This window comes from Halichoerus grypus, chromosome 1, assembly GCF_964656455.1.
Source record: "Halichoerus grypus chromosome 1, mHalGry1.hap1.1, whole genome shotgun sequence".
NCBI classification, from domain to species: domain Eukaryota; kingdom Metazoa; phylum Chordata; class Mammalia; order Carnivora; family Phocidae; genus Halichoerus; species Halichoerus grypus.
Genome location: NC_135712.1, coordinates 212,186,505 through 212,211,685, shown reverse-complemented (window position 1 = coordinate 212,211,685; position 25,181 = coordinate 212,186,505). Strand labels below are relative to the sequence as shown.

Below are 25,181 nucleotides of genomic sequence, written 5' to 3'. Positions count from 1 at the left end.
TGTCTTTACCGTCATTTGTATTGTTCCTTGTGGAATCCTGCAAAGGCAGGAGCGTAAGGCGGAAACCCGGTTTGTACTGCTCACCCCCCGTGGAAGAAAAGGCAGGCCATTACAATCCGAGAACCGTGAGCTTAAATGTCTCCCAGGAGAGGAGATAGATATATTTTAAAGACATTCTTTCCGTCTGATTTCATCTAAGTCTTGAACTGTAAAACCAGACAAACATTGTGATTATGATAGACTGGTTTCTAAAATAAGCGCCTAGCTTTCCTGTCTTTCCCCTCCACACCGCCCTGCACACCTGGCGTGGGCCTAGGAATGCTCAGCGCTCCTGCTTGTTGGGAAGTAAGGTTTTTAAAGGCCACGTGAGTTTACATTAGTACCTTCTGTGTGAATGAGAAAAAAAATATTGGGGACTGAATATACTGCAATATACATGTTCATAAGAAACATTCTAATAACAATTAGAGCACAAAACTATTGGTATAAACATATTTCCAAAAGGAGAAACTATTGCATTTCATAAGATGGTGCTTCCTAGACCAGAGGTTTGTCTTTCTTCTTTGCAGTTGGCTTGGGGGCAGGACTCTTGCACGGAGCTAACCAAGTGCAATGTGTTACGGCGGATCCGGATCCGGAGTGTTCAAAGGTCAAGGGCTGTGCAAGTCCTCGGGATTCACTTAGCCCAGAGAAGAGTGTCGACTTTGAGCAGTTCAAGATGGGACTTGCCCTGGGTCAAAGTGCTCCAGGATTGCTAATTCAAAGGCAGGCATTCCAGAAGATTCTATGGGGCAGGAGCCAGGCAGGCTTGGCCCGATGGCTGCTCTCTGAAGATACCACTGAAACACCAACCACCCAGCCTCCTTGGAACAAACTCATTCCAGACCTGGCAGTTTGGCTTGACATTGGCTGTGACCTTGGACAGAACCCAAATCCTTCCAGTTGCTGATAAAACTTCTGGTCTTGGTTCTTAAAGACACCACTATGCCTTGGCACGGGCGGCCCATTTCCGTGACTTGTTCTCTGGGCCACATGGGGCCATGGCGATTGACAGCTGCTTCTGGGGACGTTAGGTGTCTGCAGATGGGGCTCCTGCGGGCCTGTGCGCCGGCCTCCACGCCTCAGCACAGCCGGCAGGGCAGGGGGCCCTGGGCACAGCGCGGAGAAGGTCCCTTCCCACCACAGGGCACCAAGGCAGGGGGCTCTGTGGACACCGGTCAGCTCGGGACTGCCCAACAGCTGCAGGACACCCCTTCCCTCCTGGGATCTGAGTTTTAAAAAATAATGGTGGAAGCTGGAAGCAGCTGATCCGAGGAGAAGCCCAACGCAGAGGTGCCCGCTCGTCCAGCGTGGCCCCTTTCAGCTCTCAGGCGGGATGGGTAGACTTGGACCAAAGTTCATGGTCCGGCAGAGGAGAGAAGAACACTCAGAAGGAAAAGATGACCCAGGAGGCACCGGGTGAGCAGCTCAGGCACTCGGGAACCCGATGTGACCTTCTGTTGTGGTTCACGAGGGTTTTTCTTCTGGAGGGCGCCCCCGTGAGTCAGAGCAAAGGTCACGTCATCTAAGAGGCACTATTACAGTAGAGCTCGAGGGGCCCGGTCTGGAGCCTGGGGAAGGCACCGCAGAGCTAGATGCCCTGCAGGGAGTGGTTCGGGTCACTGCGCTCCCGCTTCACCAGGGGCTCGCCCAGGCTGCGGGCGTCAGAGTTGGCCTCACGGCCACGATCCTCGCTGAGGTCATCTGCAGGGTTAGCGTTGCGGATGAGGAGTGTGGGCGCAGGAAGGAGAGGGAGAGAGAAGCACATTCTCAGAGAGGTGCACAGGTGTGGACACTGCCCTACAGTGCCCAGGGAGGCCTTCTTACTGGAGAGCTCCCTTGACCAGTGTCCATTTGCTGGGTCACATTCCTGGCAGGGTCCCCCTCAGCAGTTGGTGCCCCCTACCCCATGGGGCAGGGAATGGGTTGGGGTAGGGGCAAGTGGATGCAGGCAGCCCAGGACTGTGGCCTGCTCCTGGGCCTGATGTGGAGGTGTCTGGGGAGCAGGATTAGATGGCATCCCAAAGCCCCCACCCAAGAAGGAGGTGCAGGGCTGCTCCTCTGAGCCCCAGCAGGGGCCAGGCCCGCATAAGCATCACTGGGACACCTGCTGCTGCCCAGGCCTCACCAGCCTGTCTGGATGCCAGCTCCTGAAGGCCCTCAAACCCACCCTGGGAGCTGCCTCGATGTCTACTAGGCCCAGGGTGGGAGGAATAGCCCCTGGGAGAGCCTCACGGAAAAGCCATGGACACACCCACCTTTATCGAGCAGTGTCAGCGATAGGGAGGCGAGATCGTTGAACTGAAAGAGAGAAGCCCAGAGTCAGGGGCCTCCACAGAGGGGCCTGGTCCTGGTGAATGTCAGCACTGTCCTCTGTCTGTAGTTAGCACAGGCTTCGCTTGTAAAGGAGAGCGGTTCCCCCATGAGAAGTGGCACTGATGCTGGTGTGTCCCCTCTGGCACCTTCTGGGTCTGGCCTGGGAGCTGCTGGAGGGCTGAGTGGGTGCTGACTGCTCAGGCCACCAAAAGGACAGGGACTGTGGCCTCTAAAGGTGACAGGCTTATTATGTACTAAAAGCTCTCTAGGCATCACCTCATTTCTTCCTCAAAACAACCCCACATGACCCGGCAATTCCGCTCCTAGGAATGTACCCAAAAGAAGTGAACACAGGTATTCAAACAAGAATGTGTGCCCACAGCAGCGCAAAGCTGTAAACAACCCATGTGGTCATCAACATATGAACAGGTAAAGCCAAATGTGGACTGTCCGTGCAAGGAAATATGATCTGGCCACAGAAGCAGTAAGGCAATGATCCGCGCTACAGCGCGGCTGCATCTTGCAAAGATGATGTGGAGTGACAGATGCCAGACAAGAAAGGCCACACCCACGTATGATTCCACCCGGGTGTGGCGCCCACGACAGGCAGATCCTGGCAGAAAGCAGGGTGGCAGGTGCCAGCGCCGGGGGAGAGGGATGGTGGTGACAGCTGATAGGGGTGGGGTTTGCCTTTGGGGTGATGGAATGTTCTGGACTTAGAAGTGGTGGCTGCACAACTCTTAATGTACTAAATGCCACTGAATCGTTCACTTTAAAATGGCCAGAATGGTACATTTTATATGTCTGTTCCAACAGGAGACCTCCCACGGGCCGGGTGTTCCAGGTCTCATTTCAGGGGCAGGAACGCTCTAGGAGGCGGAGGGGCCAGGGCTGAACCCAGGCCAGTGGGCTCCAGCGTGCGAGCGCTTTCCCACCCACAGGCCTCCTGTGAGTGTTTTCTCTTTGGGCCGTCCACTGTGTCACACACACTGCCCACGGCGTGCCGGGGTCCCCAGGGCAGGAGGGGCCCTCACCTCTCCCATCACAGCAATGGGCGTCTCTCCGGTCGCCTCGGCGACACGGTGCTCCACCAGGTAGAACATGTACTCGTCATAGAGCAGGCGGATCAGGTGGAAGGAGCCAAAGCTGGCGGCGCTGCGTAGCGTGAGGTCGCGGATCACCATGGAGCTGGGGGGATGGGCAGACAGAGGCTGGGGACTTCCGGGGAGCATGGACTCGCAGGCAGGCAGGCAGTTGGGCCAGGCTTTTCGGGGGGGGGCCCCATAGATCCCACAAGGGGCCTGCCAGCCACCCAGACCGCCCCTGTGTCCGTTGTGACAGGCGGGGGTGGAGGGGAGGCGGGCGGGGCAGTCAGCTCTAAGCAGGGGGCCGTGGAGATGGGACATTGTGTCTCTGTCTGACACAAGCCTTAGCCAATGGCCTGTGGTCAGTCGTAGTGCCCTGACGACTCGCCCACGGCGGGCAGCCTTTCCCGGCCTTCCCTCCTCCTGGGATTCCCTCCCATCCAGCCTTGGCTCCTCAGTCAGTGGTTTAGGTGCCTAAAACAAGACAGAACTTCAGGGAGCTTTCGCCTACTTCATCTGCAGCAGGGGCTGGGGACGTGTGGCCCCAAATCCAGACCAGACCCAGCCCCCCGCCCACGCCTGTACGGCCCGCGAACTAACAATGGGTTTTACGGGTTTAAATGGTTGGAGACACAGTCAGAAGAAGAATTATGTTCCACGACCCGTGAAAAGTACCTGAGATTCACAGTTTGGTGTCCATAAATAAAGTTTTATTGGCACATTGGTCATGCCTGTTCATTTACATGTTGTGTGCCGATAAAAGTTTATTTATTTCTTGGAAATACTTACTATCTGATTCTTCACAGAAAAAGCGGCCCCTGATCTAAAGGGATGAGATCACTTGGCACCCGACCCCAAACACCCGACTGCCCCACCTCAGGGCTTCCCCACTCATCGCTGTGGTAGCAAAAGAACCAGGAGGGGACAAGGCAGGAGGAGATGTGTGTGAGCCCCCGACAGAGTCCCCAAGCAGGGGGCCCTGCACAGCAGTAGCTCTGACGCCGTGTGGCCCAAGCATCCCAGAACCAAGCCGGAGGCGACGTGTGTGATTCTGAGAGGGAACCCTCGAACCACCAGCCACGAAGGGCCAGGCTCCCCCCTCCACGGTGGCAGCGGCGAAGCTCAAGCTCAAGCCGATCACCTCATTTCCTTGCTTTGCTCCCGCAAATTCTCTGTAAACACCTCTCCCCTCGCTCACTGACCACCTGCGGGTTGGGGCTGCTCCAATCAACTTTTGAAAATGTTAGTGTGCCCTGTTATTTTTTTTTTAACGGGCTGACACTCTGTGCTTGTGTGGGAACGATGGGGTGTGCAGGTGAGTCAGTGAGAGCAGCTGATGACATTATACTTAAGGCTTTGCACGTCCTCCTGGGCCGGCGCGTAGATGCACTCTTAAGGCACTTGGTTTGGCAGTGGGGGAAAGAGAGGTGGCTTCAGCAGGCTGTGGATCTGAGACGGCTTAGCAAAGGCAGCCAAGGAGGGAAGCCAGGTGCTGACCGCCGTGTCCAGACCAGCATGTGGAAAGCAAAGGTCGCTTGAACGTGTGTGGACCCAAAGGCCGAGTCAGTGGACAGAGTGGAACGGCTTGGGATTTGGGCTGTTTTCTCCTCAGAAGCTCCTTGGCTCTGTATGGCCAAGCCCCCTAAAGGTAAACAAGCGAACTCGGATTTTGGGTCCCCGGCGGGGGGAGGGGGGAGGGGGATGTCTCTGCGTGCTCCCTTCCCCCACCCGGGGAGCCGTGGCTTGGCCGTTAATGCTGCGCCAGCCCTTCTCCCGAACGCCTCCTGTCAGCCAGAGGAGAGCACAGGTCTGGAAAGAGAAGTCGCAGGCCGTCTCCGTCAGCACACGGTGCCTGCCCCGGGAGCCTGGCGAGCGGGCCGCAGGGCCTCCGGAGCCCACCGTGCCCGCCTTCCCTGGGTTCTCTCGGAAACCACGCCGGACTTACCTGTAAAAGGACCATTTCAGAAGGAACTGGCGGGCGGCCTTGGGGAAGCTGGGGCTGCCGGCGTGCTGCTTCAGGACCTGGGTGACCACGTTGTCCAGCCAGCTGGCCCACTGGTCCAGGGAGCTCTGCTGCTGCAGGGTCAGCTTGAAGTCCTGCTCCAGCCGCTGCACCACGCTCTCCTCACACTGGCACACCCACGAGGCCTGCTCCTGCGGGGCGTGGGCGGCAGGTCAGGGTGGCCCCCCACCCCCACCCCCGGACCAGCGCCGTGTGGGGTGCGGGGGGAGCATGGGGGCCAGCACCCGCTCCGGGCCTTTGCTGGCTGCCACTTGAGCCCCCGGGGTGGAGCCGGACAGACGGACAGCCCGAGAGGGAGCCTGCCCTGGTTCCAAACGCGGAAACCCATGCTTCCTGGGGCCAAAGCTCAGACCACACACCGTGTGTTTGTGGTGTTTTACTTTTAAGTGCTCATTTCTCTAAAGGTGTGTGTGTTTATTTAGCGGATGACCTCAGAGCCTGAACTCGGCGTGAGCACCACTGAGGCAGGACGCGCAGGAACACAGCCTGCACTTTGCTGAGCCCAGAGCAGAGAGCTGTGAGGATGGCAGCAGGAAGGTGGATTCTTAAGGAGGGTGACCCAAGGTGTGGGTCCCAGCACCTGGAGGCCTGGGGGGCTGCAGGGAGGGGGCTTCCGCCCTGACCCTGTTCTCATGCACGCTGGGTTTTGCTGCGGGTTGCATTTTGTGGTTTTGAGCCTTTTTCTCGAGGCTAGAAGGCGGGGTGGGGGTCGCTGATCTGCAGCCCGGTCCCCACGCCCCATCCCAGGTCGCGGGGAATTGCATTGGAGAAAGTCACCTGCACGTTGGCGAAGTCCACGCGGTTGAGGTCACTGAGCATCTGGTTGATCTGGGAGGTGTTCTGCAGCACGGCGCGCGCCGCCTGAGCGAGGTGGTTGAGCGACGTGTATCTGCGCAGGGTCTGGGCAAAGGCGCTGACCACGCCGACCTGTGGCCGAGGGAGGTGCAGACGGTGAGGCGCGGGGGAGAGCGCGGTCTCTCCTCTCCGTGGAGGGGATTGTGGGCTCCGGGACAGTGCGGAGGGGAGGGAGGGGGGACCCACCCTTCCGACGGTCTCAAGGACCCGAAGAGTGAGAATAAGCGAAGGACACGAACCTCCCGAGGCATCTCGGCATCTAGAGCAGACGCCATAGCGTCGCTGAGTTAGCGCCCGGGACAGGGTGCTGACGCCGCTGTTTCTAGAATTCCTTCTGCTCTCTGGAGCGGCCAGGGTGGGGGAATACGGATCCCTGGGTGCCACTGGATCAAGCTTCGTGGGGCCGGGGCCTGGGAATCTGCGATTTTACCCACTACTTTGGGGACTCCGATGCACCCTGAGGTTTTTTTGTTTTTTTTAAATAAGCATGGCTATGTTTCTTTTTTTTGTTGTTAAGATTTTATTTATTTATTAGAGAGGGAGCGCGCGCGTGCACAAGCAGGGGGAGCGGCAGGCAGAGGGAGAAGCAGGCTCTCCGCTGTGCAGGGAGCCCGACGCGGGGCTCGATCCCAGGACCCTGGGATCACGAGCTGAGCTGAAGGCAGACGCTCAGCTGACCGAGCCCCAGGCGCCCCGCACCCTGAGGTTTGAGAGTCACTGGTCGAACAGATTGTTCCAGACCACGGTCAGGGCGGCCCAATGCTCGGAGCGCGGCCTCACCTGTGCGCAGGTCTCTAAGCGGCGCTTGCGAGAGCAGCCGTCACTCTCTTCTGCGCACGGAGGCCCGCTCTCCACATTTTAAATTCTGCTTTGCGGCCAAGACTATTGCAGTAAGGGTGACAGCAAGGAGATTAAACCCTCCCGCCCGTGAGGTGCACAGAAACATTCTATCTGTTCTGAATCCACCCAAATGCATCACAGCAAATGACAGCTTCTGTCGTGCCCCTCCCTGCGAGTGTCCGTCCCACATCGCCAGCATCCTCGAGGCTTCCTGGGGGGCGGGGGACTCATGGTCCTCAGGACCCTCGGGAGCGGCCTGCTTTGCCTGGGCACAGGGCCAAGAGCCCCTCCCTGAGCCCTTCCCAGCTGCCCCCCCAGAGTGGAGCGGTTACCTTGGTCTGGATGACCTGCTGTGGGAAGTCTCTCATGGCGTTCGTCAACCAGCCTTCCAAGCTCTTGGCAAAATTACGGATGGCCTGTGTCAAGGTACCTGGGGGACACAAGCCATGACACAGTGAGAAAGGCAGTCCTGATCCCCATCAGGATCAGCAGGAATGGAAGAGGCGCACATGCAATGAAGCTGTTGGAGCAAGAGAAAGAGGCGGCTGAGCACACACGGACGAGGGACCAGGGAGAACGTAGGGCATTTAGTGAGGGAGGCGCCGGGTGAGAACTGGGGCCACCCAGTGCCTTCATCTCTGTTCCTCTGCCTCCTGCCTTAGTGGTCCCCTCACCCAGCGCGACTCTGCCCCCGGGGACACTGGGGGGTGTGTACAGACATCTGTGGTCGTCCCAGTGGGGGAAGCTCCGGCATCGAGCGGGTGGGGGCTGGGCTCAACCCCCCTGTAGTGCCCAGGACGGCCCCCCATTACAGAGAACAGTCCCCAGTGCTGAGGAGAAGCCCTGACCCACACACATGCACGTACAGATCTTCCACCAACTTCCGAGTTTATTGTGAGGTGGCTGGCAAATAAGAAACAAGTCAGACTGTTTAAAAAGAAAAGACTTCGAAAATGTAAAAGCAAATATACCCCGACCCAAACCTGAACACGGAGACTCTAACTGCGCATTGCGGTGAACGGCTCCGGGGCGGGCAAGCCCAAAGGAGAAGCGCAATGGTTTGGCTGTTTCCCATTTTGTGGCACAAAAGCAGCAGACCAGTTCATTAAGAAAGACCGAAGTTTCCGTCGTGCCAAAGGGCACAAAAACTGATAGGTCACCACCAGGTGTACCCATGCCTGCCCCCCCCTCCCCCCGCGGTCATTCCTTAAGCGCGAGGCCTCAGGGCTCAGCTTCCTCACTCTGGGGCTTCTACCCTCAGGACCCTGGGGGCCGCAAGGGAGAGCCTGTAAGGGGCTAGCAGGGCATGCCCCCTGCGGGGAGGGGGGGCGTGTGTCATCACCCCCGGGGGGGGGCCCTGCAGGCGGCCCTGGAGGCAGAGGGGCACAGCGGGTCGAGACCCTCCCCAGGCTTTCAGCAAACGTGCAGACAGGGAGGGGTAGGGCTATCCCGTGACCTCAGCCCCGCTCTGGGGATCTCCTGGGGGGCATCCCGGGCCCCAGAGGAACTTGGAGACTGGAGTGTCACTGGGAGCCCCGCAGCACCGAGCACGCCAAAGCCCGGGCCAGTGCTGGCGGGCGGTGACCCAAGGGTGACGGGCCTCCCCAGAGCCGCGAGCTGGCCCTCCGCTCGGCCTCGTTCTGGGGGGGGGGCAGGGAAAGCACAGGGGTGCCGGGGGGGCGCAGCAGCCCGCAGAGCCGCTTACTGGGCACCGGCCGCAGCACGTCGGGGATGAGGATCTCCACCAGGGCCTGGTACAGGATGTGGTCGCAGTTCCTCATCCACTTGAGAATGGGCTCGCATTTACACAGAGACACCAGCTTGTCCTTTGGGAGGACGGCACCTTCGGGTTCCCCGTCGCTGTGGGGGACGGGACAGCCGGGGTGAGCCGCGGCCCGCAGGGTGGCAGAGGGCCCCCGGGACAGACCTCGCCCACCTCTCATTCCCCAGTGGGCCCGCGCCGCCCCCTTCCCTGCCTGTGGCCAGGGGATGACACGTCCCCTATCTGGGCCGGCATGGGGTCCCCTCTACAGTGTCTCGTGCTGAAGCAAGGGAATGGGCAACACAGTCAGTGTGGAAACCACACACACACACACACACACACACACACACACACACACACAGAAGGGGGCTCTGAGCGCCGATTCTTGGAAAGGGGACGCATTTGTCTGTGGGTCACAGTGTGCGTGTCCGCAGCCTGCAGGTTAGCGCCGGGGTCCTGGGAAATGAGCTGGTGGCTCCGTGGCCACTGGGGGCAGGGGCGGGGCGAGGGCAGTTACCTGGCAGGTAGAGAGGCCGGGCCATCGCCCGAGGAGGCTTTCGAGTTCCAGAAGGAAAGCCACAGCTTCTCAATGTAGTGAAACTGGAGGTTCACCACGACGTCTAAAGTTGCCTGCGAATAAACACAGCCGTCGACCTCACGGGTGTGCGTGTTAAAAAGTGTGCCTATCACGTGTCGTCGGGACATGCCAAGTGGGCAGCGTGGAGAGCTGCAGTGGGGTCCCCTGAAATCCAGAGAGCGACCACAAGAGGGGACGGACGTGCCACGGTTTAGAGGGTGGAGGTTCTGTCTACTTGGCGAGAGGAAGCAGGGGGCCGCTCCCGCCTCTGCCTCCTCCTCCGGGTCACCCGGGGACACCTGGTGATGTCGCAGAGTTTGGCGGTTCTGGCGACGCGGGAGGCTGACCTCCTCACCGGGTTGTGGGGGGAGGGCAGGCTCGCTCGGCTCTCCAGCCCCGGCCCTGGGGGGACCCCCACCCCGAGGCCCAGGCTCAGGGTCTCCCCGGGCGCGGCGGGGGGCGGGCAGTCACCTCGCAGTGCCGCCGGTAGACCAGCTGCAGGGCCTTGACGTCGTGCAGCGTGATGCCCTCCTGCAGCAGGGCGCTGCCCAGGTCGGGCGCCGGGAACTCCGGGAAGACGTGAGAGACATCTGGGGGGAAGGCGGGCGTTAGCCGAGCTGCAGGAGGGCCACGGGCAGGAGGGCCACGTGCTGGGGGACTAGGGTCAGGGTTAGGGTTGCCAGTGACCGCTCCACAGCCCTGGCTCTCACAACTTTTAAGCTTTGGTTTTCTCAGGGACGGAATGGGGACAACACTGTCATCTCCCAGGGACAGTAAATATGCAGATGAGCCCTGAGCCCAGGCCCCGGCACTCAGCGGGCGCTCCCATCACCCCAGCGTGGGGGCCACTCCGGGCAGTGAATCTGGGGAGGGGGCCAGCCGTGGCTGTCCCTAGTTGCCTCCCTGAAGGGTTCTGTCTGGGCTCCAAAAACACACTAAACGTAGCTGAAGGCCACTGACGCCTTCGGTGTGTGTGCCCATGGACGCTGACCGCAGCGAGCCGCCCTGGGCGCGACCCGTGAGGCCGGCTGCGAGTCAGGCGCTCCCCGGGGCGGCCGTGGCGCCAGCAGGGGAGGGGCTCTCCCAGGGAAGGGCCAGGCAGCCGTGGGTCAGGCCAGCAGGAGGGGAGAGCCCGTTTTAAGGAGTCCTGAGCATCGTAAATGCTCCAGGGAAGCAAGGAAGAGACCCGAGGAGGGCAGCCGAGTCCTGAGGCAGCAGGTTTTAAAATACATCCAGTCTTCTTTCCGATGGGCATTTCCTTTTCTTCCTTCTTTTCCTGATGCTCACTTTACACATTCATTCTGGGGGCATCTGCTGACTATTCTAAGATCTTGGGGATGCCACAAAGGTTGACCTAGCACATTTCTACGTCAGGAGGTAGTCTACGAGCCAGCTGTTTCAAGCACCCCTGCAGATGCTGCACGTGCTGAAGCCCGCGGGCCCCGGAAGAGCTGAGCGGACGCGGGAGCTTCCCCGGGAGGCCTGCCCGCGGGGCGGGGGGCGCTCACCTATGTACTGCTGGTGGTGCTGGCTCTGCGCGGCCATGGCCTGCTCCGCTGTGCTGTGCGGGCCGCCGTGCGAACCGCTGTCCCCGAGGCTGTCTGTCTTCTGGGCTGGCCGGTACCTGGGCAGGGGACACTGCGCCATCACGAGGCCCCGGGTGTACGGCCCGAAGGGGGCTCAAGGAGCACGGAACTGAGCGGGATTCAGTTTGGGTGTGTGTGTGTAATGTTTAAAAACTTGTGGTAAAATACACGCAACATGAAATTCACCATTGTAACCGTCTCTAAGTGCACAGCTCAGCGGCGTGAAGCACACTCGCGCCGTCCTGAGACCACCCCCACCCTCCGTCTCCAGAACGTTCCATCTCCCCACACGGAGATTCTGTCCCCACGAAGCACGGACTCCCCACCCCCTGCCCAGCCCCCGCTCCCACCCTCTCCTCTCTGTCTCTGTGGACGGGACTCCTCTGGGGACCTCCTGGGACTGGGGTCCTGCAGGATGTGTCCTTCTGGGTCTGGCTCTTCTCACTGAGCCCAGTGTCCTCGGGGTCCCTCCACGTCGTGGCAGGTGTCAGGCGTCCTTCCTTTTTAAGAGTGAATAACATTCCATTGTCTGGATGGACACATTGGCGTATCCATTCATCCGCTGATGGATATTCAGGGTTGCTTGTGTGTGTGTGTGTGTGTGTGTGTGTGTGTGTGTGTGTGTGTGTGTGTATCTTTTTTTTCCCCCTAATACTTCTCCCTTAGAAGATAAGTGAACTTCTTTATATAGAATCACCAATATCTTACTATTATATGGTCTCAAAGGAAATTCTGGGACTTTTTTTGCCTTGAGTCAGAAAGCAGTGGACAGCCTGTCCTGGCAGCAAACGGGAAACATTCCCCGAGAAGGGCTCCCCAGGGCCCGGCGTGCCTTGCGCCCAGCAGGCGGCTGCGAGGTGGTGATGGTGGTGCTGTGGGAAGAGCGGGGGGACCCAACTCCAGCGGGGAGCGCCTTTCCTTGTGGAAAGTGGGGTCAGGCTTCCCGTGAGGACGGAGAAAAGCCTCTCAGACACGTGTGGACTGCCTGACTCGGGCAGTGGTTCCAAGCGCAAATGGCACGAGCCTGTCGCCATGAGACGTACAGCTGCTCCTAAGATAATACTCTGCCTGGTGTCGTGATTCACGGGTGTTTGTAGGGGCCCAAACCCCAAACCAAACAACAACAAGAAGCTACAGAGTCCATGTCTGGACAAATAGCTTCAGGATGGACTGTTGGTTCCACTCTTATCTGTTGGCTGCTGGAGAATGTCCTGGAGACTCTCTTCTGTGACCTCCAACTCCTGCAATTGGACATGTGGTTTGGAATCCCTGGGATGGCCTTAGAGCCGCTAAAGTGGGTTCTTAGCCGCACACGGATGGGCCAAGTTATGAAGGTGCCACGTGGAGCAGTCTGGACTCTGGAGAGGAGCCAGGGACAGAGGGAAGCAGGAAAGGAGAGGTGACTGCAGGACTGCCAGGGAGGTGACATTTGAGTGGGGCCATGAACCAGGGGCCTGCAAATCCCAGCTGTGGAGGGCCAGTGCTGCTCCTTATTTTGTGAATAAAGTTTTATTGGCACACAGCCATGCCCACTGGTCTCTGTATCACCTGTGCCGGCTTTCATGCTACCACGGAGGACTGAAGAGTCTTGACAGAGTGGCCTGCAAAGCCTAAGATATTTGCTCTTTGGCCCTTTACAGAAAGGTTTGCTGACCCCTGCCTTAAAAGATGAGTCAGTGTGTGATGGATAGAGAAGAGAACATTCCAGAAAATGACCAGGCCTTTCCAGCCATTGGATCAGAATGTCAGGAAGAAGCAGCAACTTAAGTATATAAGCTTCTTTCTCCAGGCTTCTTGGGTTAGTTTCAGTGTTCTCTCTTTTTTTTCCCCCTATAGTTGAAAATTAAAGATCTAGGATTCCAGCTCTATGATATTCTGGAAAAGGCAAAACTATGGGGACAGTAGAAGGGTCAGTGGCTGCCGGAGGTTGAGGGGAGGGAAGGATGAATAGGCAGGACACAGAGCATTTTCAGGGCAGTGAAACTACTCTGTGTGATCTGTAATGCTGGATACATGTCATTATACATTTGTACAAACCCATTTGAATGGAGCACCCAGAGTGACCCCTAATGTCCAGTATGGACTTGAGGTGGTAATGATATGTCGATGTAGGTTCGCCACTTGGCACAAACACACAGCTCTGGTGCCACGTTGACGGGGGGGAGGCTGTGCATTGAGCACAGGGGGCATATGGAAAACTGCACTTTCTACCCAATTTTGCTGGGAACCTAAAACTGTTCTAAAAAATAATGTCTATTTTTTTTTAAAAAGAGAAAGATCCGAAGGCTCTGTTAGCTGGATGAGGTTGCATCCCCAGCTTCCTGTGCCTTGGCTCTCCCAGGACGTTGGAGACAGAGGTTCATATGAATCTATTTTTTCCATCACAGTTTGGAGAGTTCCCTCCTCCCTATGTATTTAATGTTTGAGAGACACTTTTCTGTATGTTCTCCCAAGTGAAACTCAGACCCGACCCTTGCCTTGGGCAGGAACGTCAGCCCTCAGGCTGGCTTTGGGCCAGGTCACCCACCTTGGCTTCTGATGCATGGGCTGTTGCCGCATGGCCATATACTGGGTGTCCTCCTGCAGCCGGTTCAAGGGTGAATCTGGTTTCAGGCGGATCCCATAGTAATGATACTTGGAGTTGCCCCTAGAAACCAAGCATCTCAGGGTCAGTTCTCCTTGCAGATGTTCTGAATGACAAGACAAGTGCTCTATCTTGGCCCTTCATTTTGGGTGCTCAGGTTCAGTGTTCCCTGGACCATGTGGGAAATGTTCACGGGCTGTTCCATGATCAGAGAGGGGTTTAGGAAATTCTGTACTGGGCATCCGCCTCTCGGAGATTCCCCCCCCTTGCATTTTAGTATTCTAAAGGCTCTGAGAAGTCCTGCAGTGGGAAAAGCAGTCCAGCTTTGTTTGACCTGGCATGGCCTCACCACCATCATCATCACCAGCATCACCGTCATTATCATCATCATCATACCATTGTCACCATCATCACCATCATCAACACAATCACCAGCATCACTGCCATCACCATCATTATCACCATCACCACCATCATCATCATCACCACCATCATCACCAACATCACCACCATCATCATCATCTTTACCATCATCATTACCAACATCACCATCATTACCAATATCACCATCATCACCATCATCATCACCACCATAGCATCATCACCACCACCATCACCATCATCACCGTCATCACTATCCCATCATCATCTTCACCATCATCACTGTCATCATCACCATCAGCATCACCATCATCACTGTCATCACTGTCATCACTATCCCATCATCATCTTCACCATCATCACTGTCATCATCACCATCACCACCATCATCATCACCACCGTCATCACCGTCATCACTATCCCATCATCATCATCTTCACCATCATCACTGTCATCACCATCACCACCATCAGCATCACCATCATCACCATCACCACCATCATCACCGTCATCACTATCCCATCATCATCTTCACCATCATCACTGTCATCATCACCATCACCACCATCAGCATCACCATCATCACCATCACCACCATCCCATCATCATCATCTTCACCATCATCACTGTCATCATCACCATCACCATCACCATCATCAGCATCACCATCATCACCATCATCACTATCCCATCATCATCTTCACCATCATCACTGTCATCATCACCATCACCACCATCAGCATCACCATCCTCACCCCCCACCCCTAGTCATCTGACAACATGATCTAGGAAATGGTAACGCTTTGGGAAACACTATCGTAGCTTATTATGTGAGAAATGAATGATCAGAGGGCTTTAGACAATTTGGTTAAGAAAACAGGCCAGAAGGGCTCCTCAGGAGAGAAGCAGTGAAGGATAGACATGCGTCTGGCAATAGGGACAAGTGGGCGGAGCATGGGTCCTTTCTGGATGAGGTAGCAGCTTGGCTGGTGCCAGGAGGAGTTGGAAAGCAGGGGGGGGAGAAAAGCCCCAATCCTGAGGCCAGCATCCAGGACACTCTGACGGTGGAGGCCATGCATGAGCTGTCTGGAGAGGCCCCAAAGGCAGTGGTGGCTGTGTCCCCAGAGACCAGGGGCTTCCTCTCCTTCTCCCCCGTCCTTCCCTCCTCTATCCATTGATGCTCTGTAAGGATGTTCTCTGTAAAGGATCAGAGGGTGGCAGAGAACATTCTCTTGGCCCCTTCTGTGTGCTCTAGGCCCCCCACTTTGAATAGAGTATGGCTGCTGTTTTCTAGTGGAAGGAGTGTTTGTTTCCTGCCTGGGTAAGTCTGCAGCATATGGCAGTCCCTGGCTGCTGCAGGCCAAGGGCGAGCTGCTGTGGTGGACTGGTCCAGGCAGAGCAGAAAGCACCAAGAAATCATAAATCCAACTCTAGATAATCCAGAGGCTGCTTTTTAAGAAAACCTGTTATTATGGAAAATTTTAAAGAAGCACTGAGTGCTGAAGCAAAGCCTTTGTCCTTGTCATCAGGAGAGAGATGGCCCATGGCCAACGCCTTGGGCTGGTCAGGCCCGTGCTGCTGCCAATTCAGAACAACTCCAAGTTCACCCAGACGCATGCAGGCAGAAGGAGAAAGACCACATTCTCCAAAAGCTCAATATCTGTATAGAGGACGCAGGAGGACAGGTGGGCGTGGGGCTACCAGGCACCCCCATGTACCCACCTGGTGCCCAGCCGCCGCGTCCGCAGGCCCATGAACACGGAGCGGATCAGCTTCCCAAAGGAGGCGGCATTCACAGGGTCCAGCTTGTGCTCCTGGCAGTGCCGAAGGTAATGGTTGTAGAGAGAGCTTCTGGGGAGACTCACGCCTTCTGCGGTTTCGTAGTTATCCAACAGCCACTGGAGCTGGATGAAGAAAGACACACTCACGTTCGTCAGGATCCCCCAAAATGCTGAAAGGCTAACGTGGCCTCAAGAAGCACATGCTTTCTCTCCATTAACATGATGAGGAAGTTCATAGCCACTGTCGCTGATTTGGATTTGAGAGATTCCGGGCACATGAATTAACAGCTTCTCTCCACTCCTGTATTTATTCCTTCAATGTTCAGCCTGGTTTTCAGATTCCTTGACTTAATTTACAAAAGCCTGCAAGTGACTGAGACCTCTTGGGTGTCTTCCTAATCATTTAGACACCATGTCTCCTAAACTTACAGGAATGTCAAGATGAAGAGGAAGATTGAAGAAAGCTCGGCAGACCCATCAGCACTGCCCCCGGCATTAAACAGGGCGACGTGGGCCTTTAGAGCTTGTCCACCTCCTGACATCTTGTGACTGAGGGACAAATCGTTCATCTAAGGATTAAGATGGCTGGGGCTCGGCCACCTGTCTCATCGCTGGTCACTGAAGAGGAAAGTCCTGCTTGAATTCTTGCCCTATTGCTTGTGCTACTATCCATGGCTCCAACCAGGAATCCTGCACCTGGGGCAACCAGATTCTACGAGAACAGGCTGGGAAGGAAGGGAGGAGGGGAAGGTGGGATTCCCAGACACTCCTTCCCCCTGCCCCTCTTCTTAGCAGCTCTCAGACCTGATGCGAGCGACTGCGCTTCCTCCCTGAGGTAGGACGTGTGTGCCTCCTGAGGGGTCTGTGTTCACGGCTGGGGGGCTGGCCGAGTGGCCCGGAAACCATACACTCTGCAATGTGTGGTGCATTTTCTCTCAGGAAAGCTCTTCCTTTTTCTTTCGGAAACAACCACAAAAGAAAGGACGACGGGCAGAGGCGGACTGACCTCTCCTCGTGTCTCAGAGAGAGGCTGTACGCAGAAACGGGACACAGTACTGAAGAGGCTTCCGCGCCAGGTTCTGGGCCCAGGCCGGAAGGCAGCCAAGTCGCTGCCCCCAGCAGCCCCCCGCCCCCGGGCTCAGCGTCGGGTCAGAAGGGCAGGAGCCGTCCCCACAGAGTCAAGCCCCCACACCGGGCAGCGGCCCAGAGGAGGCCTGCCCAGCAGAGTGCGTCTGTTCCCTGATCAAGGGACGTCTGATGTGTGAGTACTAAAGCCCTGAACGTGCTGGGGATTTGGAGAAGGGCAGGAGCTGTGCCCAGGCCCCAGGCCTGAGGCAGGACCCTGTGTGGGAAGGGTGAGGGGCTCCCGGCCCCCCGCGGACCTGGGTGTGGGGCCCCAGCACGTCGCACACCCTCTGCCCCCTCTAGACCCGAAGTGAGTGTCTGCCCAGGGAGAGCTCAGCCGCAGCCGGCCCCGGGCATTGTGGCCCTGCTCGGCCCCACACGCGCACGCTGGGGCTCGGCTGGAGTCTCCCCTTTCAAAGTTTTATCATGGAAAGGTTCCAACAGGCACAGAGGTAGAGAGACCAGCGTAACCGACCCCTGCTTCTACGGTCGTCAGCTCGGGGCCCCACCTGCCGCCTCCTGCCTCAGTTGGACCTCCCTGATCTAGCGCAGGGCCGAGTGGGAGGCGGGTGGTGGGCCGGCCGGGGGCAAGGAAAGGTTCAGAGGTCGAGGTGGGCACGGCTGCATGTGCGGGATGAAGGTGGGCCACAGGCCAAAGGTCCAAGTGAAGGGACACGTGGGGGACTGACAGAGCAGAGAGTCCTGTAACAGAAGGACAGACATCGGGCGTCAGGAAGGGCTGGGGTCGTGGGCTCTGCTTTGGAGAGGAGGTCGGCTGACTGCTGGGCCGGCTTCAGGGCAGAGGTTGGGCGCAGGCGCGTTAACGGGGCACCAAGGCTGAGGACGGGGTCTCCGGGGACACGCACAGAGAGGGCGTTCACACACGTCGGGCCCGAGGAGGAGGAGGAAGAGTGGCCAGAAGGCCTAGCATTCAGGCCCAGTCTATTGTGCTGCCCTGCCGCCCAGGGAACCAGGAGAGGCTCCCTCCCCACAGGCTTCTGCAGAGAAGTCTCTGAGCTGCAGGAGCCTCCTCAGGGAGGGACCGGGCGCAGCTCCTGCTTCTCCCTGGGCCCCGGCACCATGGTCACTACGAAGCCGGCCTGCTCCCCGTGTGGCCCGCGTGGCCCTGTGCCCTCCCGCCCCAAGCTGAGGGCCTGCGTGGCTGACAGCTGGCCCTTCACCCGCCCAGCGTCCCAGTGTTGGGGAACCCCAGGTGGCCTCCTCCCGGCCTCAGCAGCGGGGCCACTGAGGGGCAGTTAGGACAGCACAGAGCCGCGGGGGAGGAGGGTGGCCGCAACCCCCGGCAGAGGCCCCGGGGAACAGGACGGCGCCCAGGAAGGACACCTGACCCCCCTCAGCCACCCCTCTGCGAAAAGAACTTCCTGTCGCCTCACTCGATATTTAGTTTTCCAACTCTCCTTAAATGTGCTTTTTCTACCACCTTTTTCTCTCCAGAGCTTTGCTCTGGCCCAGGAGCCGCCTCCTTGGTCCTCCCTGGCCCCTGACCCCTCTCCCCCTGCTGCCGGAAGCTGTGGCGGCAGCGTGGCAATGCCCTGTGACCCTCGGGGTGCACCTTCCTCCCCTCCCTGAGCACCCCTGCCCGCCTGGGCTCGGGGAGGCTGCGGGACGGTAGGCCTGGGGCATCTGGAAGGGGCCGGGGGTGAGCACAGCCCCATCGGCGTCAGGAAGCTGCCCCCCGCAGCGACAAGGCACGGGGGCAGGGGTAACTGGGTTCCCCGGCTGCCACCCTCTCTTATTTTCAGTTTGGGATCCAGGTGAGGAAGGGCTGGTATTTGACGGGGTCCTTTGAGCCCCGGGGTTTTCTTCAGAGAACTTTCCTCCTCTGAAGCTAGCAGGTGCATTTTATCTATTTATTGCTCGTCTCCCCCACTGGAATGAGAACCCCAGGCAGGTAGAGATGGAACCAGGTCTGCCCACATTTGCACCCCCAGGAGGTGCAACGGACCAAGAGAAGGGGTCCTGAAATGCAGAGGGGCCTCCAGCATGCGGGAAGCCAACGGTCAGGGTGCAGAAGCTGGAGATTTTCTCTCTCTGCCCTCTCCCCCGCCCCCCGGCCCCGGGAGCACAGAGCGCCGCTTCTTAGGGAATCCTCCGGGAGCGGGAGAGGAACACGGACTTTCAGGCGAGAAGGGTGAGGTCAGGTTCCGTTGGTGGTGGGCTGGAGGGGGCCCTCGACAGGACCGGCTCACATGTATGAGGAAGTGCTCGGGAAGAATGATCGCTTCAGCTTACCACCATCCCCCAGCCCCATGTTGTTGAAATGAAAAATGGATCTCTTTACTTGGATCATTATGTTGGCATTGACAACAATGATGCATGGTTATCTCGACAAGTTCTTCCCAAGCAGAAGTAACTCCAGAGACAGCTGACACCTCTCGCAGCCCCCAGAACAATCAGTTACACTTTCTCCCCCTTTTGCAACAGAGGGGAAGCTGATTCAAGTGACCAATGAGTCAAGTCATGACGGAGCTGAGGGAAGGAGCCATGGGGAAGCGTTCGAGGCAGAGGGAACAGCCCGTGCAAAGGCCCTGGGGCCGCACCGGGCCTAGCGTGTTGGAGGAACAGTGAGGGGGGACCTGTGTGGCTGGAGCAGAGAGAAGGGGAAGGGGAGGGGAAGGAGGGGACAGGGCCGGTCGGGCAGGGCCCCAGAGGCTGTTTTGATGATGATGGCTTCTACTTGGAGTGTGATGGGGGACCTGGAGGCTTCTGGACAGAGAGGTGCCATGATCTGACTTTGGTTTCAGTAGAATTACTGTGGCCGCTGCTGTGAGAAGGGCCTGGAAGCTGGGGGAGGGTAGCTGCCAAGGGCTCACTAGGTGGTGGCCACGACACTCCACGGGAGAGATGGTGGGGGCTGTGGCGGTGGAGGAAGGGGAAGTGGTCTGCTTCGGGATGGTTCTGAAGATGAGGTCAAGAGCATCTGGCGGTGGGGTCTGGGAAGCGAGGGTGAGCAGCAGAGGATGGTGGGAGGCTCAGGGGCTAGAGGGGCAGTCGGGGCTCGGTTTTGGACGCGCCGCGCTGAGCTGCAGCTCCAAGCCAGCAGGTGGCAGAGGCCAGCTGGCGGGGCCGCCTGGGAAACAGCCTTTCCACTGGGAGTCAGGGTGGGGTCAGCAAGGCGGTGAGGAGGCTTCGGGAAAGAAACCAGCAGTCTGACCACGACAACTGCTGGAGGTGTTTGCCACGATAATTTGGAGCAACTTCTGGACAAGGGACCCATCCCAGGAAGCTGCCGATTCTAGCCAAGCCCCAACCCTGGTCTGCACGGCATGCTTTGTCATCACACGGGCCTGCAGTCCGCCACCAACTGAAGACCACGTGATCTTTGGCAATTTGTGGTCCTCAATTAAAAAAAAAAAGTCATAGAATCTAAATACAATTAATTTACAAGCAGGTCCTCCTCCCAGGGTTTGTTTATTACATAGACCACGCGGTCTCCATGTGACAGTGACCGTGAACCAGTGGTGGGGGGGGGGGTCCCTGCGTGGGGGGGGTGTTGTTCTGTGCAGGGATCTGGGGGACGGCTGAGGGGCAGCTCTGGGAGGAGCCCAGGCCCCTCTCCTGCTCAAGGCGGGGGACCTTGACTGAAGTCCCCCCAGACCAGGCACCACGGTGGTTGCATCTGCGGTGGGGGAAGGTGTTTTCCTGCCCAGGGCAAGCGCTTCGCCTCCTTCCCTGCAAGCAGCTATCCCTGGTTTTCACACCACCAAATCTGCCCATCCCCGTCTTCGAGACTGCTCCAGCCTGTTTCGGCCCCAGGCTGGAAGGTTCCTTCCACCTGCAGACCCCCTGGGTCTCACTCAGCCCCTCGAGGGCAGCTGGGGAAATTCCCGGAGACCCCGACACCGGCTGGGTCTGGAAGGCACTGTCTCGCCTCCCAGGCTCAGGGCATCTCGCTAGCCCTGGACACCACCCCATGGTAGCCCGTCGCCATCACTGTCGTCGGGAAGCAAACTCCGCAGAGCACGAGAACCAGCTCCAGCGGAAACCCTGCACAGCTGGCTTCTGTGCCCACTTCGGTGTGACCTGGGTGCGCCTTCTCACAGCCGCTGGGCTACCGCCCGCGCATTCCCAGCTCCCGGGCGGGAGTTCTCCTTGTTCCTTCTGCCCCTGTGTTCAGCACAGCTCTGGTGCGGGTGGGACGCCGCGACCCCGGCTCTCGGAGAAGGGTCAGCTGGGAGGCCACCAGGAAAATGGGTCCGTGGGGCACAGCCCCCAGTCCGGCTCGTCTGCCCTAGGGCCGGGCTGGCAAAGGAGCCGGGACTCGGCCAGTGTCTCCCGGCACCGGAGCCCACTCAGCGGCGGGCGGCCAGGGTGACAAGCATCATGAGCGAGCATGGCCGGCCGCCGCAGGGACACAGGGCCCCACCTCGGGGCCAGGACCCATGCTCTCCCTCCCCTCCTGGCTCTCACATCGGCTGGACAAGCTCCAGGAGGCTTTCACCCCAGTGCGTGGGGTCGACTCTTCAGAAAGATCATTTCTCTTCTCTGATTCTGAGCCACCAAGCCCAGACCCTGCTGCTCACAGCTCCACGACACACGACACACGACACACGGCCAGGGAGAAACGGGCGCAGGGAGTGTTTCCTGCTCCGAAGCGGAACCAGCAGAGAAGCAGTCAAAGGCGTCTCCTTCCAAAGGAAACGTGTTAGAAACCAGAAGCACCCTGCAGCCAGAGACAAGCGGCTCATGCGTTTCCCCACAGACATTTTAAGTTTCCTGCGGAGCCCTGCCTGCCTGGGGTTTGTGCCCCACATTCTGCCTTCCTCGGGGCTGACCCGGTGCCGGGGCTTGCGGGCCGTGTTGAGGCCACGCGTGTTTGCTTCAGGGCCCTGCTGAACAGAGCGGGCCACCGTGCAGACGTGCCCGCACAGTGGCCTGAGTTTAAGACTGAGCAAGCACACACTGCCGATTGTTCCCTCCCCAGATCGGCCACGGGGCTGACACTGTCCAGCAGTAACTGGAGACAGGGAGGCCATGAGCCACCTAGTCTGGGGGGGGGGGGGCACTCAGCAGGGGCCTGATGCTCTCTTATTTATTCATATATTTATTGCTTTGAGATGATGGGTGTGAGACTGCTCTCCCTTCCAGTGACCGGGCCTCTGAGGCCCAGGAGTGCACGGCCCTCGTTACGTGTACCTGGAGCAGCCCAGGACACCTGCACCAATCCAGAAACCTAGAAGTTTCTGGACCTTCCCTAGCTGGGTTTCTGCCCCGACATCACTGCCCTTTGAGCCAACACCTCACTTGGCACGTCGGCCAGTACCAAAGTCTTGACGGGGCCCTAGTTAGGAAATAAAGACTCTTAGCTGGTCACCTCCTCCAGTCCCATCCTGCCCCACGAAGCTGCCCAGAGACAGGGACGTTTGCTGCCTCCTAGCACGGAAGCTACCATCAAGGTCTCCCCAGGAGGAGAGCGAAGGAGAAAGATCCTATACAGTTAAAATCAGTAGAAATGTGTTGCTTTGCACTTTTCTCCTATTATTATTATTTTTTTCCCCCAAAGAGCTGACCACAGACAGGAAAGGCAGCTGAGAGTCATTAAGGTGCCCCCAGTCCTGCCTTTTCTGTTGTGGTTGCTGCCTATCTCAGTATCACTTTATCCGTGATGCCCGTTGCCTTCCCGGGCCCTGCAGGGAGCACGCGTCTCGCTCTTCCCTCCGCGAGCACCGGGAGGGTACATGCTGTTACCGTGCACCCGCACGGATGCAGGACCCTTTCCCTCACGCTGCTGAAAGGTGGTTTTTTTTTTTGCTGGATGTAGCATCCTAGGTTGGCTCCCCCCGCCCCCCGCCACCTTTCAGCACCCGAGAGGCGTCATTTCATGGTCTTCGCTTGTTTTTAAGATGCCTACGAAGGTTACGAGTGTGGCAGGGCAGGCCGCCGGGTCGACACACACTTACATGGCTGTTGAGTAAACCGCTTTTGTGTGAAGTGATCCCTTCGCTTTTTTGGAGGTTTTCAATCGCCATTTCAAGCTAAAGAAAATGTGTGCAGAAACAAAACAAAACGGAAAAAAAAAAAAAAAAGGAAATCAGATGGTTAGCATCAGCCAAGATTTGTTTTTATTAATATCCAAATAATGATTCAAGCGCCTACAAAATAAAAACAAGGCTTGACGCAGGTTGGGGGGCGGGCGCGGTTAGGCGGCGAGTAAAAGCTGTGGCCTAGGAGGGGAGCGTGACTCCTGACATGCGGGTGAGCGCGGGAGCCCGGGAGCGCGGGAGCGCCAACAGCACAAAGGAGCATCTGCAAACACCCGCTGTGGCATTTCACGTCTGCACAGCATGACCACTGAGCCGAGGCGCAAGTTCAGGTAGAAGCAAAGCCAGCAGAATAATCACCCCGCTGCTCCCCTGGACCCGTTATCGGTTGCTAGGGAGAATCAGCTGTCCACCCAAGGACAGCCAGTGGCACTACTAATTTCCCGGTCGGCCTGTCCTGTCACAAAGCCCAGGGTCTCCCTCCTGGGTGCTCCAGGAAGATACCAACGAGGCCAAAAGACCCTGGCCCTGCCATAGGGAGGCGTCGAACCCTGGGGCCACTGGACATGTCACAGAGATACACTTCTGAGTGTTTATGAAGCGTGAGCTGGGCAAAGTCACGGGGAGCTAAGAGGGACGCCTTCCTGGGGGAAGGGGCTTCTGAGCTGGGTTCCGAGGACCTCATGGAGGGAGGGAGCTAAGGTGGTCCAGCAGGCCGACGCACCGGAGCAAACACCCGGCTGTGTGCGGCTCCGGCCACATTCGTACGTGCCGAATTTGACACCCACTTGTGCATATTAAATGGAAATGGGAAATCTGCTGGAGCCCACCACGACAGGCAGAGAACAGCAATGGAAGGAAATAACCCAATGCACACCCTGACCTTCCTCAAACACGCAGGGAAGGCAGACTTCAGCAATGTGTGTGCAAAAAGCAGGTGGAACACGTATTTTGGAAAGAACGGCTGGACGGGGCTCCTGGGCCCGAGTGCAGGAATGAGAGGGTTCTGCTTTGCCCATCACCTCTTCCGACCACTCTGTGGGTGTCCACTGTCACCACTTTTACTCAACACTGTGCTGGAAGTTCTAGCCAGGGCAGTCAGGCAACAGTGAGAAATAAAAGACATCCATATCGGAAAAGAAGAAGTAAAACTATCTCTATTTGCAGATAACATGATCTTAGACATAGAAAATCCTGAAGGAGCCACAAAAAAATAATGCTCATAAACAAACCCGGCAGAGTTGCAGGATACAAGATCAACATACAAAAATCAGTTATATTTCTCAGCAATGAACAATAGGAAAATGAAATAAAGAAAACAATTCCATTTACAACAGCATCAAAGAAAATAAAATACCTAGGAATAAATTTAGCCAACGAGGTAAAATACTTACATTAAAAACTATAACGATGCTGACTGAAATTAAAGAAGACCTACATAAACAGAAGATATCCTATGTTCATGGATCAGAAGACTTAATATTTAGATGGCAATACTCTCCAAGTTGATCAGTGCAATCCTTAGCCAAATTCTCTATTAAACTTCCAACTGCTTTTTCAGAAACGGACAAGTTGATCTTAAAATTCATATGGTATTAGGCCAAAACAACCTTGAAAAAGAACAAATCTGGAAGGCTCACATTTCCCGATTTCAAAACTTACTACAAAGTTACAGTAACCAAAACAGTGCAGTACTGGGATAAGGATAGACATAGATGTACACAGGTCAATGGGATGGAATTAAACATCCAGGAATAATCCCGTATGTCTATGGTCAACTGATTTTTGACAAGGGTGTCAAGACCACTGAATGGAGAAAGAGTAAACTTTCCACCAAATGGTGCTGGGATAAATGGGTTTCCACATGCAAACGAAAGGAGTTGGACCCCTACCTCACAATAGATACAAAAATCAACTCAAAATGAATCAAAGAACTAAATGTAAGAGCTACAACTATAAAATGATTGGAAGAAAACATAAGGTAGTCATGTACAATAAGGTTATCTTCATGACCTTGGATTTGGCAATGGATTTTTAGATATGACACCAAAAGCACAAATAAAAGATAACAGAAATCTTTACAAAGATACATCGGACTTCACCTGAACTAAAAACTTTTGTACGGCAAAGGACACTATCAGGAGAGTGAAAAGACAAGCCACAGAATGGGAGAACGTATTTGCAAACTGTGTATCTGATAAGGGTCTTGCATCCAGAATATATAA

General features: G+C 57.0%; 1 protein-coding gene across 7 annotated transcripts in view; it reads right to left on the bottom strand.

Annotated features, from left to right (window-relative positions):
• The window catches only part of RFX2 (regulatory factor X2), an 89,949-nt gene continuing 64,768 nt past the window's right edge, over window positions 1–25,181 (bottom strand). For 5 of the 7 annotated variants that reach the window (XM_078056886.1, XM_036120674.2, XM_036120676.2 and 2 more), the window contains 13 exons: window positions 22,876–22,950; window positions 15,771–15,952; window positions 13,611–13,730; window positions 11,006–11,121; window positions 9,969–10,087; window positions 9,438–9,550; window positions 8,864–9,018; window positions 7,491–7,588; window positions 6,241–6,390; window positions 5,386–5,594; window positions 3,390–3,543; window positions 2,298–2,340; window positions 1–1,743 (listed from right to left, as the gene is read on the bottom strand). In XM_078056886.1, coding sequence (XP_077913012.1) covers window positions 1,631–1,743; window positions 2,298–2,340; window positions 3,390–3,543; window positions 5,386–5,594; window positions 6,241–6,390; window positions 7,491–7,588; window positions 8,864–9,018; window positions 9,438–9,550; window positions 9,969–10,087; window positions 11,006–11,121; window positions 13,611–13,730; window positions 15,771–15,952; window positions 22,876–22,950 — 1,647 coding nt within the window. In that variant the 3' untranslated portion in view covers window positions 1–1,630. Of the gene's footprint in view, window positions 1,744–2,297; window positions 2,341–3,389; window positions 3,544–4,128; window positions 5,083–5,385; window positions 5,595–6,240; window positions 6,391–7,490; window positions 7,589–8,863; window positions 9,019–9,437; window positions 9,551–9,968; window positions 10,088–11,005; window positions 11,122–13,610; window positions 13,731–15,770; window positions 15,953–22,875; window positions 22,951–25,181 lie in introns of those variants that run through there. The other 2 variants (XM_036120677.2, XM_036120678.2) reach the window with 2 other exon arrangements.